Source organism: Aptenodytes forsteri, unplaced genomic scaffold (assembly GCF_000699145.1).
Source record: "Aptenodytes forsteri isolate BGI_AS27 unplaced genomic scaffold, ASM69914v1 Scaffold50, whole genome shotgun sequence".
NCBI classification, from domain to species: Eukaryota; Metazoa; Chordata; class Aves; order Sphenisciformes; family Spheniscidae; genus Aptenodytes; species Aptenodytes forsteri.
Window position 1 is genome coordinate 1,835,044 of NW_008795126.1, and position 15,683 is coordinate 1,850,726.

Consider the following 15,683-nt stretch of genomic DNA (forward strand, 5'->3'; position numbering starts at 1 on the left):
ATCCAGATAATACTAATGGTGCTGCTTGCGCTGATCCAGTCATCACTATGAAACCCAAAGACTACCAGTGATTTGAAGGCAAAACCTTGGTATTATCATCATGGTATATTCATAATGCATATTAAAACTGAGGATTCTTCGTAGCCATTGGGGTCTTCACAATCCAAAGCAACGATTTCCAAACGATAACATGCAACACAACTTCTGCAAAAGCATTTCGTCATTCTTTGCAGTCACAGTTTTAACTATTTTACCGGGGGTGATTGCACAGCATTTACGTGGTGCAACACATACCAGGTATCTACAGCGGGCGCTACCTTGTTTCGTTCATGGGTTTGACTGTGTTTTGGGTTTTTTGCAGACTTTCTCCCCTTCTTCGTCTTGCCGGCTCCATGTCCCACCCCAAAATGCATAAAGGCTGCTGTAGGTCTGGGCAGAGCTCACAAGAGGCTGCGAGGGCGTATGGGAAGCTGCGACGAATGTAAAGTAAACTCTTGGGTTAACATTTAAAGAATGCTGCTATAGAATTGGCCAATTTCTTCCCCAGAGTTTTCCCATGGGTAGAAGACAGACCATAGCTCTTCCTTCTCATGAAAGGCACTTTGATCTCCCTTGATGAAATGCTTTATGTATTTTGGGAGTTTAGCATAATTGGCTCTGATGGCTTAAGGCTCTTCCCTATCCCCAAAACTTCTCTATGTCGGTGTTTGTTCTGAAAGCCTCACACAGCACATGGCTGTACTAAGTACACGACAGATCAAGAGAAGCGTATTTATGGCTTTGGGAAAAGCTCATTACAGATAATTTAAAATACTCCTTCTTCGTTATGAAAAGTGTTTTGTGTGGCTGTTTTGTCTTAATGGGAGTCAAACCCCATGTCATCAGAAAGCTGCGTGACATGTACAATTATGAATTGCTCAACAGCAGCTGCAGAAGAACTCAGTTGTGTCTAATGGGACTTATTCTTAGATATTTGGACTAAACATTATGTCACCCCTCCTGTCACAGCTGAGGGTTGCCAGCCCAGCAAAGCAGTGGTGTGATACCACGGCTCCCGCGAGGAGAGCGTATCAGGAGAGCAGAACATTCCTCCTCAGCACTGAGATGCACAGCTACATCTTACATCGGCATTTACGCCAAGAGACTCTTATTTTCTCACCTCTCTGTGAGTTAACGACATCTATTCACAACTTTGTTTTGGTGTGGAGAGTATGGTAAACAGGGCTGTATCTGAAAACTCACTTATTTTGTTAATCTAATAGAGGAAGGAAAACATTCCTGGCATTATGGTTTTATCAGCTTATAAACATGTGGTAGAAGGCTACGTGCCTTAGAATAACAGCAGAAACAAGACTGGGAAAGGAAACGTTGAGATCTGGATGCTTTAGTAAAGACAACCAGCAGCACAGCACATTGTGTAACCCTAGAGCTTTTCCCACTCCTCATTTCTGCAAAAGGCTATTAAATATTCTTAAACTTTGGGGGCCTGTAATTAATTTTTTTAATCCCTTATCAACTGATTAGCCAGCCCTTACTCAAAGGGCGTTTAGGATTGACAACAAAAGCAACAAACAGTGGAATTTCCCATGCTTCATCCAAAAGGAAGGTTTAAAAAGTTAATCAAAATGTATCAAGTGTGCATGATTTGGGTCATTTTGCCAAAGGAAAAAATTGCAATTTCCAAGGAAAAGGGGTGATGGGAGTAAAAACCATTGGTGTCTCCTTGCCTGAATGGTTACTACTTTCCTGGCCTTAAGAGTAGAGAAAAAATATGAATAACATTTTTGACCCGCACAACTGTGTAAGTCAGCTCCCAGACGTCCTCGTGGTCACTTTTTCTCTGTTTGTAGATACATACACAATACTGGCTGATGTCACCACAGATGTGTGCTTGGCACCATGTCTTCAACGATGACATTGCTCTTGGCCCTGCCCTGGCACCTCCGCTCACCGGGCTTTCTGGGCAGGCCAATTTTTATCCCACTGGTGTTGAGCTGCATAGTCCTGTCTGGATGTGTTGTATTCTATCCCCTTAGCCATCGGACCTGACCAAACCTGGCCTCAATCAATTTAGATTTTATGGTGGTCCTTCTGAAAGACATAATGACCATTTTCACTCGCACCCAGATATCGGCATATTTAGTCGCCCACAACAGCACTTTTTCTGCACTGGATGCAATACGCAGAATGCAGGTCTGTCCCTTCAAGGTGCAAACAGGACGAGACCAAAGGCCTTTCATCTTTTTCCCATCCTTTTCATCCTCTCATCCAAAAGCATTCATGCCTCCTGACACATGGAAATTTGCTGGGTTCGGTGAACAAACTCAAACGACGGAGTCATCTGAGGGTTGAAACCAAGGCAGCATCTGTGCTGAGGTTTATTTGCTTATGAAAGTCTCCATTTTTGATGGTTAAAGGCACCACCTTAAGGCTACTGTAATTATTCAGTGCTGTTTTCTCCTTGTGTGGGAGGTTTTTTCACCAATGGTGGAGTTCATGCTTTGGCAGAAATTAGCTAAGAGTCCCTTTCAGCCCTGTTTTGAAAAGTCGAACTTTAAAGGGGTATGGACAGTTATTTATCCTTGCAATTGAAAACACCTAATTCAGATTTTACAAAGCCAGTTTTATGGGGTGAGCTCTCTACATGCTGCAGAAGGTTCCTCCATAATCATAAGACCACAAAGGCTAGAAATTTACAACGTATTTTAGAAAAAGAAAAGACAAACTGATGACAATTTAAAAAAAACCCCAAAACCAAGAAGATGCTTCAAGCCAATGGGACGGGTGGGAAAACTAAGGTCAGCTCTCAAGCAGAAGGGAAAAATGAGGCCATAGAGTTAGTTGAGGTGATGGGGCCCAGATGTGCCAAAGATGCCCCCGAATGCAGAAACCAAAGTCACTTGGTCGCATGCAAAAGAAATCTCCACCTTGTTGTGTCCCTCCAGACAAATAATAGGAGAAAAGATATTCTGTAGAGGTAAAACCTCTCCATCATGCCCCAGCCCTCCAGGGCTGGCACAGCCATGGGCTGCACCCAGACCCTCACTCCTGTCAACGTCTTCTTGCTCTAATGGCATCTGGTGGACCTCCTTCTCCAAATCACATTTCTAACACCTACAGCAACCAGAAGGCCTTCACCAGTCTCGGATGTCGCAGGGGGTGTGACAAGGACTTCAGCCATGAACCATTCCCAGGTTTATTGTGCACAGGGCCATTTCTAAGTTACTTTGACCAAAGCATTTGATGTCAGCACTTAAGACACGCTGTCCCATGCACACCTACCAAGCAATGTAGGAGGACACACCAGAAGAGCGTGGCACTCCTACTTTCCCCTCCATATCTTTCCTGGAAAACATGATAAATATGTGAGGGAAGCTGCTGGGACATGTCAGATATGCATCTCCATGCCTCTGCTGTGGATTAAGAAAAAAAAAGTCATTCACCACTCAGCATATTTGGAAAGTCTCTTGTGCACAGACCAGACACCTCCAGACGTCTCCATCAGTGACGTTATTTATAAGTGGACCAAACAGCTTGTTAGGCTAATTGCTCCTGGAGGGATTTAACTCTATTGAGAAAGCTTGAACAGGGCTCAACTGTTCCAGAGCATTAGCTGCCACTCCTCCCTTTGATTTACACCCCTCGTAAAATTTTATGGCCAGATTAGAATGAACTTCACTTGCACTGTGCTTTTAGTAAGGTTTTTTTGTGCTGAATAAAAGCAAAAATCAATGCTGTAACTAATTACAGCCTCGACCAGGCAAGGAAAACACCTCAAAATGGGGGGGGAGGACCCAAAAAGCCCCCCAGAAGAGATCCCTTTGGAGGCCCTGCCTCAGACACCTGAGCTCTGAGCCTAAGTCTGTTAGGAGAGCGGCAACAATAAAAAAACCACAGTTTAGGGAAGAGCAATTTTGGATGGAGAAGGACTGATGTGGCTTTTTATGGTAAACAAGAGGGAGCGTGAGGCAGTCGGGGTTCCAGTAAATGGGAGAAGGGAGTGGGTGGTGTCAGTCATTTTTTCTGGAATGTCTTTGAGTCATTTGACTGCTGAGTTTGTTCTTATGGAGGGAAAAGTCTACTTTTGAAATAATTGGTTGCTTTGCAGAGATGATTCGGCCATATAGTGCCTTTTTTTTGATAAATTACAGACCTCCCTGGGCTACACTTTGCTTCACCAACTGTAAAGCTAGGACATAAATCCAAACAGAAAAAAGATTTTTTCCTTCCTTTCTTTCTGCCAGTGAAATACAATGTCACTGAAAATGGCCTTTATATCTGTACTATGAATACATGAAAGATTGCAAAAAGGAAGGAGAATAAATAAGCCTAGTAAAATATTTACCATTCTAGACATCAGTAGCCAAGGCCAGATTGATGGGAAATGCTTAGTTTGGGGCTGACAGCCTTTAAATGACCTCTTTACAAGTGCCTGAATCTTGAAATTCAACATGCATGTGAGCTCCAGTGGGACGTGCAAGTATTTTGCGCAAGTATTTTGCCGTGTCAGGCGCTGGCCCATTGACAGCAGCAGGAATTACAGGTGTTCAGTTCCTCCCAGACGTGCAAAACGCAGATGCTGGAAAGCAGCTCATCCCAGTGAGGCTCCAGCTGCCTCCCTTCATGCCGGACGAGAGCAGATCATATGCTACATTTCACTTCTGGCCAGGACTTACCTCCATTTACTGCTTTTTTGCTCAAAATTAATGCTTTTGTGCTGTAGGAGCATTTCCCAAGATGGATTTTTCCACCGAGAAAGGAGCCACAAGAGAAGGACCACTTCATATGGTCAAAGCGTGGGGCTTGGTAGATTTATTTTAAATTAAATAAGTTATTCCATGTGTCCTGGACACAAGCTCACTATAAACTAATTTGAAATCCAGGGAGAAAACCCCCGACAGTCAATTTTTCAGTCCTTCAAGCTGAAATACTGTACCAGTAGTTCATCACCTGGCAAATAAACCTGCCAGCTCAAAACTTTATTAATCATTTTCTGTACCCTGCCTGAACTTTTGCAAACTGAGCTCAGGAGTGCTCTAATTCTCCATCCACTGGTACCAAAAGAAACAAGTAAAGAGGACAAAAGGAGAGCGATGAAGGCTACGTCATCCTCCTCTGTCTCCTCCACTGCAGTACACGACCTTCAGAGACTACAATTTGGAGGAGACACGTGCCATTTGCCCCACAGTATCCTTAGTTGTAGCCCAGTTTCTGCAAATCAGAAACAGACCGACCAATGCCTTCCTTGATGGGATGGATTTTTAATTTTTGGCCTGGACAGGGCATTTTTTTACAGCAATTTCTCGAACTATCGCTCCAGAGTAATAATTAACAGTCTTTCTCATTATCTACATTCTCCAACAGAAGTGCACACCTCCAAAGACCTCGCTCATTGTGTGCCTATATATTCCTTTTTCTAAATGTTAATATTTTAGTCTTCAAGAAAAAAAGCAAAAAGGAAAGAGAGAGATGACAAAAACTCCACAGAAAAAAGGAACAGATGTTCCTGAGATCACAGCAAAACAAGCCACATACTTAGGAGGGACAAACTGTGATGTAGAACGTTGTTATTTTTCTAACCTTTCTAAAATTACCTATTTAACTGATTTCTTATGTGTAAAAAGAGGCATAAGGCCTTCCCTTCTGTCTAAGTGCCATTGTCTCAAGTAATTTAGAAGCTCCCTGTTTCGGTGCACTGAGACTTCCAGCGCACAGACAGATTTAAGACAACTTTAAATTTGTGCAAGACTCACAAGAATGTTTTTCTTAATACCACTGTAACTAGAGAAGTATTTATAGGAGAAGTCCGGCTAAAATCCAAAGCTCTGAATCAATGACTATCCCAAAAGAAATGCAATCGTAAGTCTGCTTGGCACATACGGCTGATGGTTTGGGGTGCAAGGAGGGGCACGGCACTTGCACCACGAATCTGTGCGTTCGGTGGGGTACAGCTCACAGGCACAAACGCAGAACAGGGACAATGTTATAAATTAGGGAGTGGGATTCTCTCTACTGCACAGCTGCAGAAGAGACTGCTGATAAAATCAGCCTGTTGTATCACATCAGGCTGTTGCTTGCATCATCCCAGCCTTGTTCAGTGATGCATCCCAAATTTGAACATGCAGTCATTGCCATGATATATATAGGCTGAATAATTTTACATTCGTGCACCTATTTGGCATAACACTGTTATAGTAATAAGTGTAAGAACTACTAAAGGAGAAAGTCTTCTTTAAAGTCTATTAACGTCTCCTCCAGTGTCAACCTAAGCAGAGATTATAAATATATATATATATGCACCCAGATTTCACTGCTTTCTTAAATGGGGTGGAGGTACTATTATAACATAACCTTATCATGCTCCCAGCAGTTGCATAGCGTTGCTGCCTGGTGAGGCATCTTTCCTTAATTCCTTCTGTCCAGATCTTCCACGTAACTATTTTTTCTTGACATATCGTAAGTACGTTTAATTTTCACTACTTAATGGCAAGATGCATCTAGGTAGGGAATACACGGTAGGTTACCTTGGGCCAGCAGCTATCAGTGACTAACATGGATGTTGTGATTAATAAGGCGTCTTAAGTTCAAATGAATGATGAGAAATTCCTAACGTCTTCTAAATTGGACTACCAGACCCTGGCTTTCCTTCAGACAAGGGAAAAATGTGTTTGTATCACTCATTTCATTGGCCATTAATGCTATTCCTAGAGGACACCCCATTTAGATGTGCTTTCTCCTACTTCCTCCAGTTCAGCTCTCATACAGTTATAGACAAGACTATCAAGCCCATGTAGTTTCCTGTAATAGCTTTTTCCCATGTTTTAATGACTATAACAACGAGAGGGTTCAGAAAGATACAGCTTTTATTTCAAAAACAAATCTGAAAGAACAGAGGAACTGCTAAATTGGGTCAGAAATCCACGTAGCCCAGCGTCCTGGGCTTCATGGTGGGGAGCAGCTGGCAGTTTAGGAAAAATACCAAAAGACAGAGCGTAGAGCGATCCCTCCCAGTGCACTTTTCCTGCAATCAGCTGTTCAGAGGTTTCCTTTAAATTGCCTCCAGACCACCATGATTAGCAACCACTAAGAGCTGCACGACTAAAATGTATCTCATTTCTCTCCAAATCCTTTTATACCCTCGACCTCCACAGCGTCCTGTGACAACGAGTTCCACGCTCCAAACTCTGCATTTTGCGGGGAATAACATTTTTTTTGAAAGCTGCTGCTTGCTAACGTCGCCGGGACAAGCTTGCGAACGCTCACGGGGGAGAGCCATCGGTCGCAGGGCACCAGGAGGAAAGGTCGGGTCCTTCAGCTTTTGAACCAAGCTGCAAATTCGGAACCAGCTGGGAGGCTTCGTCCCTGCAAGAAGAGCAGCGACGCTGAGTTGGCATTCTGCGGCGAGGGGAAAGAACCAGACACCCACCCTTTAATTTCTAACATGGTTTTGACTTGGAAGCAGATACGAGATGGGAGCCTACGGGAATTTTGTCAGCGTTGCCAAATTAAGCCTTCCTGGGGCGGATCTAGAAACATCCAGGACTGCCCGGACTTGCAGAGGGTGCCTTGTTTGGGTTTTAGTGGAGACTTTCCGTGCTGGGTCATTTCCTTCACCACGCAGGTTTTGACAGCCAGTGAAGGGTGTGGAGCAGGTACCTGGCAGGAGCTGCAGGCCAAGGTTGTCAAGTGCAACCAGCAGGCGTTTGGGGGTTTAGTGGCTTATTTTATGTCCTTGAAATGTGTCTGCTTTTCAGAAGAAGCTGAGCTCTGGGTCTTCTGAAAGTCATCTATGGCTTTTCCTCTGACAGCCAAGAATTAGTGTTTATTTTAAAAAGCAAACTAAATGTAAACAACCAAACTTGCCTTTTTTTCATGAGAGAAAAGACTCAATAGGGAAAAGGCTCCAGTAAAAGACTGTGACAATCGTGTGGCAGGAGAAACAGCACTTCACCGAGAAGCACATATTTTGTTGATATAATCGTTTTCCCTAGAAGAGGCATTCCTGTATTGATTTTCTGAACATTTCTCTCTTCTGTGCTCTAGTCTGACAAATACGGTTAGCCTGCTGTTTGGGGTAGAGGACTCATTATTTTTATAATGTGACAGATTGCCTAAATAAGACAGTCTCCAGAATGGACCATCCACCAACTCATAAACCTATATGGAGATCTATACAAAATCCTACATAAACCTATATAACAAACAACTGAACAAGTGCCCGTGGTTTGTCTACATGTATGAAGTGCTTGCACAATCATTCTTTTTCAAATAATATATATCATGTTTGTCAATTTAATAAACACATTAAGATTAAATGAACATTTCTTTACATCAGATGAAAAACCTGTGCATTTATGCTTCAAATATCTATGGAGCTGTAGCCACATAGGTCAATATAGGAGGATGGGAATTCTTTACCTCTTCTTGCCTGTCATTATTTTACCTGTAATAAAATTCAACCAAGCCCCAGCCTTGCGTTAACCCGTTCAGTCGGAAATCTGCAATGCACTCATGGAAAACGCCACTTCCAATCAGGCCGTTATACACCAGGGGGCAAGCCTGCTTATCCAGCGCTGCAGAAACATCAAAGTACTTGCCACCTTTGATAAGAGTAAAAAGGGAAGAATGTCTCCAACCTTCAGCAGCATTTTATCTTAAAAAGTCCCAAGATCTATTATTTTTGCGTATGGTTTCTTCTTATGCTTTTCTAAAGAGCAATAGTTTTCCTGTCTGCTTTGTAAATTAAGTAAAATCTTTGATCAAGCTGTATTCCCAGAGCAGCTGAATCCACCTCATAACATATGTTTTGACACTCCAAAAGTGAAAATCACATCATTTATCCGGATTGGCACAAGCAACAGTCACCACAAATAGAAACTGTAACTCTCCCTCTGGTACAGCTGCCTGTGGCCCTGATCCTGCAGCGGACACACACACAGTTTCACTGATGACACACTACACATATGACTTAACTTAAGCACAGAAGTAAATTTCTCAGGGTGTTAACATGATGCATTTAGCTTTCAAATTTGCTCCAAGGGTCACATGGAATTTCACTGTATTTCACTTTCCTACACTAAATTAACTGCATGCCAAAAAGCTGAAAGCAGATATAGGCGGGCTACATTTAGCTTACCGGCAGTAAAACTGACTCCATATTCATCCTTGATAACACCATCATCAGCCATCTCAGCCAGAGAGGCATTGGACCACTCAATGCCAGCCTTCCTCCCATCGGGGAAAAAGACATAACCTACAGTGAGGCTGAAGGGGAAAGAAATGGAGCAGAATTAAAGTTCAACTAAAACTCAAATGGACCAGCACACTGGCCTGCCAGGGGAGCTCAGCGCTGAGCGTGGCCTTCATCCCTGGAAAGCAGCAGGAATAAATAAAAAAGGTTATATTGTGGCATATTGCAAATGCTGAACGGTGGAAGCCACGTGTGCAGGAAAGATGAGGCTTGCAGGATGGATTGTGGTGGGCGGGTGGGACAGGCAGGTCACTTGGTCCCACTTGGTCAGAGGGCTTTGAACGCTGGTCTTTAAGTTTCTGGAGGCAGAGAGCGCCAGCCAGCAAAGCAGGGCTCCCTGCGTAGTGCCCCATTACAGCTATTTCACACCTTCTGAAATAGCTGGAAGCGCTCAGTTTGTACCTCTAAATCATCTAGACAGTAAGACAGGCAGCTGCATCAGCCAAGCAGTAATTGAATGGGAAGGAAGTAACTGAAGGTAAAAGCTGTCCTTGTGACTAATTGCAAATGGAAAATTGGGTGGAGGGAGTGGAAAGCAAGAGGGTGTGGATGGAAATTGGGCTATACAGGTTCAAAGCAATAATGTGCATATAGGCGTCCTGTAGAGCAGCTTCTGCCACCTTTAAGACATATGTTTTTAGCAGCATAAACTTCCTTGGTTACTTACTTAGTTGTGGTAGCTGGCATATTAATAACTGTCAAATGTGCCGCAGTCCCATCCTGTAAGAAAGCGATAAAGAAAAAGCAGCCTAATTTATGTGGACTCATTTGCGTGGATCATACACTGACTTGACCAAGAAGACACTGGATACAACTCAGGTTATGCAGTGTGCTCTGACTTTATACTTTTAAATCTTCTCAATACGTCTTCCATGAAAATCTGGCAGCAAATGAGAGTCCAAGAATATAAACCAGACACATTAAGGACAAATTAAGGACATTAAGGACAACAGAAAGTCCACAGCAAACAGATATAAGAGGAGGAGGGAAAAAATACATGCAGAGATGTCAGCTAGCTATGTTCAAAACTGATGGGCAACCTATCAAAGTTGGCCCTGCTTTGACCAGACATCTCTTCTAACCTACATTATTCTATGCCTGAGAGCAGCATACGGAAAAAATGTGAAATAAGAAGGAACTGGAATCTCATGTTTTTATTAATTTCTCTTCCATCCTTGAGTCTGAATCCCTTCGTGTTCCACTTGGGCTGCTCTGAGGCAAATATAAGCCTACGCTGTGATGTTATATATGTACAGACACTCAGGGTATGAGGACTCCAAACTTCAATCAGTGATAAACTTTCAATTCCTCCTTAACAAACAGTCACGTGGCTTTTAATTAGGAGAGGAAGAGCCACAGTTATTTTGAGTCCTGAATAACTATGAAGAAAAGGGAGAGGTTACTACCTGACTATGCACATTACGGTGCAAAAGCACAGTCTTATGAAAAGGAACACAGGCATACGTTAAATCACAGCAGCTACTGGATCTGCACATACGTGGGATTTTCCAAGGTGTGTTTTTGTGCTGGCCAACATATATCTGGGAAAAGAATTTTTATTCTGAATTCAGCCTTAACTCCTGTAATGCTGCCTGTAACAGAGAGTTTAGATTTCTTTACGCCTGTGTTGGCAAAGGAAATGCCTTTTCAGGAGCATCTGTTCGGGTTGCATGCCAGCTTGTAACGCCAGCATTCAGCATTTCCCCAGGCTGTGTGCTCCCAGCAGCCACGGTGCAGACGCTCCTCTGGCACAGCCACAAGGGCAAAGCAGAGATTAGAGCTGAGCACCAGCAGAAATATTTGCCGACTGCTGTCATGAAGGCTTAAGATGCCTTCAAACACCTCGGGCTCTCAATTAGTGTGAATCAGCACTGCATCAACTCCATTGAGCGCTGGGTATCTGCGGCAGCCGAGAAACTGTCCTATAAAGCTGCCTATCTATTTTTTTCTTAAAAAAGCCAAAACAAACAGTGTCAAGTTACCAAAACAACTTTTGGTTCAACCAGTGTAGCAAAATCTTGGTTTTTACACACATGGCTCTGCTTTTGAGAGCTGCTTCCAGCATTGATATGTGCTAATGATGGCACCAGTTAGCACTTCTGATTGCACACCGTGGATGCTCCCAATGCCTTATTTCAGGATATTTAAATATGAGGTGCGCAGAACACCTCCATTTTCATGGTTAAGTAGCATATTGGCATGTTAATACCTACCTCAAAGCGTGCCAAAATCATGACATACCGGTAAATCTCAGACCAGTTCCTGATACCTGCAAAAAAGAACAAAATCACCCAACCTAAAGTTAACTGTTGCTGGAAAACATGAAATAACGGTACCTGACTTGACATTAACTTGAGTAAAGAAATTCTCCAGTAATTGATAACAGGCTAAGCATGTTCCCAAAACAATAATGGAATTGTTCCTCTTTTTCCATTAGTTCAAGGCCTAATGGAAAGGGGAGCAGAGTGATATGTCAAGCCAGACTGACAACAGGTCTACGTACTGGCCAAATCCAGGAAAATGTCACAAAACATTTTAACAGCTCCAAATGTGTCAATGCCTTTGCAGCAGCTCACGAGACATGAATGGACCAAATTCTCTCCATCATGAATCTCTGCACTCAGCTGGCCCAGCTGTGAGCTTATATCCCATCTTCCCCTTAAATAGGAGTACTGCTGCCTTGAGGAGCATCAACCTTTAATGAGGTGAAGGGAGGAAGGATTTGTGGTTCAGGGAGACTTCATGCCTACTTGGGTCTAGGTAGTCTGGTACCTATCCTTTGATGGATAACAAGGATAAAAGGAGCTCTTTGCTCAGATAGGCTCCCAGCACTTGGAAAGGCAAATTGTTTGGTCCTCAGCCCCTCTGCCACAGTTGCCCAGCTTTAGGGGCTGTAAGAGCAAGAGGGAGTGATCCCAGGACTGGGGGTGTCTGAGGAACAAGCTGTCATGTTTCTTCTTCATTTAGAAACTGTAACTGCAAGGCCTCAATTCAGAGCGTTACATGTGAAGTTTAGCCATAAAAATGGTATTTCCTCTGAAATGTCTTAACTTCATGCCCAGTCATGGAATTGGTTATTTTTAAAGATAATCTTTAGTCCCACTGTCCTGCCAGTACCATCTATAGTGAAGGGAGCCGAGTGGATTGCTTCTGGTGCTGTTACCGTAAGAGTGGCTCCGAACACCTTTGAGGGAAAGTTCAGTTTTCTCATGATTTTCTATTTCGATTTCTCCAACAGACTGGCCCCACTGCTCATGTCGGAAGTGCTGTTCCCTTTGTCTGGGAGAAAGAAAAGAGTGAATCAACACAAACAAAATCAGTAAGGCAAAATCAAGGCAGCCCCAATGCCAAGCCGACAGACTTATATCCCAAAATGAAGGAGAGATTTCAGAGCATCTGGATCATGGCTAGGCCAGATTTTACACATTAGCAACGACTTTTACATTTCCCAGCTATTGCTACATAATGTCTGTGAGACACCTGAGTATGAAACAGCAGCAAATTCCCACCCTGACAGACTGTAAAAATGCCCTTTGTTTGAAAAAAATGCTGTACTACCTAACAGTTCCTGCTTAGAAGTCAGCAGATATCACCAAAGACAACAGACTATTGATATACGTATTTTCTGCTTGTATTAAACAACACACTAGTGATACTCATATTTTGTTCCTGTATTTTCAGCTCTCTGAAGCGTGTATAGTAATTAAAACGCCCACTTTAGCCCTTCTTTCACACAATTATATTTGATCCTTTGCTTAGATACACCTGCGCCATTGGTTTTGGAAGAGGTCTAAATCAGGTTGTTAGCAATGAAAAAAAGACAGAATAAGAAATATTCTTAATGCTCAAGGTTTTACAGAGCAAAACTGGGGGCAGGCCCCTCCACCCACACATCAGGAAGACCCCGTCCGTGTGCAGGATCCTCCTTAGAGGTTGCCAGGTCTGGTGTGGTAATGAAACCAGGAGACACCTGACAGGAGCTGTGTCCTTTATTAGCTCACTTCAAATTAAACCCACCTTCTAAAATCGTGTTCTAAAACAACACATGACAGACCCTGAAGGGATCTGTAGAAAAATTACTGTTAACCCCAGAAGAAATTAATCTCGCCTCTCACTTTTTCACCCTCTGGAAGAACTCGATGGTCCACGGTTCCTGGGCAAAAGCACGTGCAAATGTGCTGGGGTGACTGTCGACACTAAAGTTAAAGACTTCTGTGAAGTTTTCCCAACTAGGAAAAGAGGGGAAAAAATAAAAGACATTATTAACTTCCAGGTGATAGTAGGCCAAGTTGTGCACTTGCTACTCTGACAATGGCAATCTTTGTATTTTATCATTATTGGCTAAATTCTGATTTTCGTAATTTTTATGTTACTACTAAAAGTAGTACGTTACTACTTTTCAAGAAAGCAAACAAAAGGAAACCGAGAAGAGCGACAACAGCCTGCAAGAGTCAACAGATTACCTAGGAAGGGAAGCTGGCAGGGCAGAGCTGCAAGCGAAAGCATGCTGCTTTCTCTCACGTAGTCTGTTTGGAGGTGCAAATGCAGCCTTACTCCAGAAATGCTGTGCTACTTTGACAGCAAATCATTTTTTATCAGACAAATAGGGTCCATAAACAGAAAGAGAAAGCAGAGGCAGGGGCTTCGTGTGTTACCTTGTGCAAATGACCCTTTGAAAACTAACCAAATCTCTAACCATGAACTCACTATACATCCCAAAGCAAAAGTGAAACGCTCTTACTGGAAAGAGAATTTAACTGGTACAAGTTCGCCTTCCTCTTCACTCCACTGCTGTCGGTAGGGCCCTTTTCTGTAAGGCAAAGCACTATAATTTTGTATGGCTCCTAAACAAACAGCAAAATGTTTCTTACACGTTTGGAAGTGGATGCAATAGGAGACACTGCAGAAGAATGACACTATTGTGTGCTAAGGCAGAACAGTAATGCTATATTACAACCCTAAACCGGACGCAGATATTGCTAGCTGTATTTTCATTCCATAAAAATCAATGCGTGCTATTGCTACCAAATAGGTTTTGGTTCAAGTCGGTTAAATATATTTCCAGATAGTGTTTGAAAAGCCTTCGTCTTTAAGATAAAGATAAATGAAACTGTAGCATGCTGCGGTACCTGAGAAATCCATCGAAGCTTATTTTCCAGCGTGTTTGGGGCTCTAAGTATTCAATAGTGAGCCCTCCTCCACTCCAAATCTCTTCAGATTCATCACTCACCATCATGTTTGGATGTTGTGGGTGCTAAAAAGGCATTTCGGGAAAACATTTGCTTAGTTCAATTGTGGGGATGCAACGTGGGTGAATTCCTACTCTGATGGTCCTCTGCAGGAGGAACATTTGATCGAAATGGCTTTTTAGTTCTACCTGCTTTCTGGTAATTAGATATTAGAGAGGGAAAATTGCATCTAAAACACCTGAGTTACTAGATAACACGCTGTTGTTTCAGATAATACAACTGAATCACTTGTGTGAAGGGAGGCCACTGTAAGAGCTCAGCTCCTTACGCTAGTGACTCTGTCAAGCCTACAGCCAAGCTGATGCAGGGCTTTGGGAGTAATTTGGTCTGAGCTTGAATTTGATGAAACTCTGATTTGGAAATTTCTAGTGCATGCAAGCTCCCAAAACTCTTCAGCTGCTCTTTGAAAAATGTGGCTTGTTTTCTAAAGCTGCCACCTTTCTAAAAGGAGAGCTTATGCCTGTTGCTGTAGGGAAGGATCTAAGAAGGTCCTGAACTTGGCTGGCAGTTCTAAATGACAAAGCCACAAAGTAGTATCGTTCTACTAAATATTACTTAGAAAACCAAATAATGCACATCAGTCTTCTCTGCTTTGGTTTTCTGCAAAGAGGACGTCTCCTGCTTTTTCTGGTCATGACTACTTAGCAAAACAAATTTGTGAACGTAAAGATAGTTAGTTGAGAGCAAAGGAATTTATGTCAGATCTTCCCTCCTCCTTTACCACGTAGCCAGCTATTAACAAAAAGGGAAATCCACAGGCAAAATATATGATTAATACCGTCTTCCTTTTAGCAAGAATGAAGCAGATGTACATACAACTCTAAAAGCCTTCCTTTCTCTTTGCAAGAGGCAATTCCACAACGGTTCTTATAGCATTCACTCATTAAAAAAGGGGAAAAAAATCAACCATAACCATACAACGTAACTTATTAACTACATGCTGCACATTATCAGAAAGACTGAATGCTCAAATTCTTCCTGGGAGACTTACCAAGACATTTTTTAGAAAAAATGCTGGTTTGTGTGCACATTATGAGAAAAAGGGAATGAGTGCCAGACACCTACTCAAAAAATTAGACATAACCAGTAATCTGGCCAGTTCTACCACTGTCTTTAGTCACAGCACCAATGTCTTACTGTTAGGATATTAATGTAGTTAATATTAATATTAATATATAATATAT

The 15,683-nt window shown here is 42.6% G+C and overlaps 1 protein-coding gene across 1 annotated transcript in view; it reads right to left on the minus strand.

The window, feature by feature from the left end:
* Nucleotides 1–6,855: 6,855 nt before the first annotated feature.
* LOC103897337 overlaps nt 6,856–15,683 on the minus strand; it is a 9,574-nt gene continuing 746 nt past the window's right edge. Inside the window, exons 3-11 of the mRNA XM_009277331.1 lie at nt 14,380–14,504; nt 13,992–14,060; nt 13,366–13,479; nt 12,414–12,529; nt 11,464–11,519; nt 9,918–9,970; nt 9,137–9,264; nt 8,444–8,600; nt 6,856–7,362 (exon numbers count right to left, since the gene is read on the minus strand). Of these exons, the coding sequence (XP_009275606.1) occupies nt 7,260–7,362; nt 8,444–8,600; nt 9,137–9,264; nt 9,918–9,970; nt 11,464–11,519; nt 12,414–12,529; nt 13,366–13,479; nt 13,992–14,060; nt 14,380–14,504 (921 nt within the window). The 3' untranslated portion in view covers nt 6,856–7,259. The remainder of the gene's footprint in view (nt 7,363–8,443; nt 8,601–9,136; nt 9,265–9,917; nt 9,971–11,463; nt 11,520–12,413; nt 12,530–13,365; nt 13,480–13,991; nt 14,061–14,379; nt 14,505–15,683) is intronic.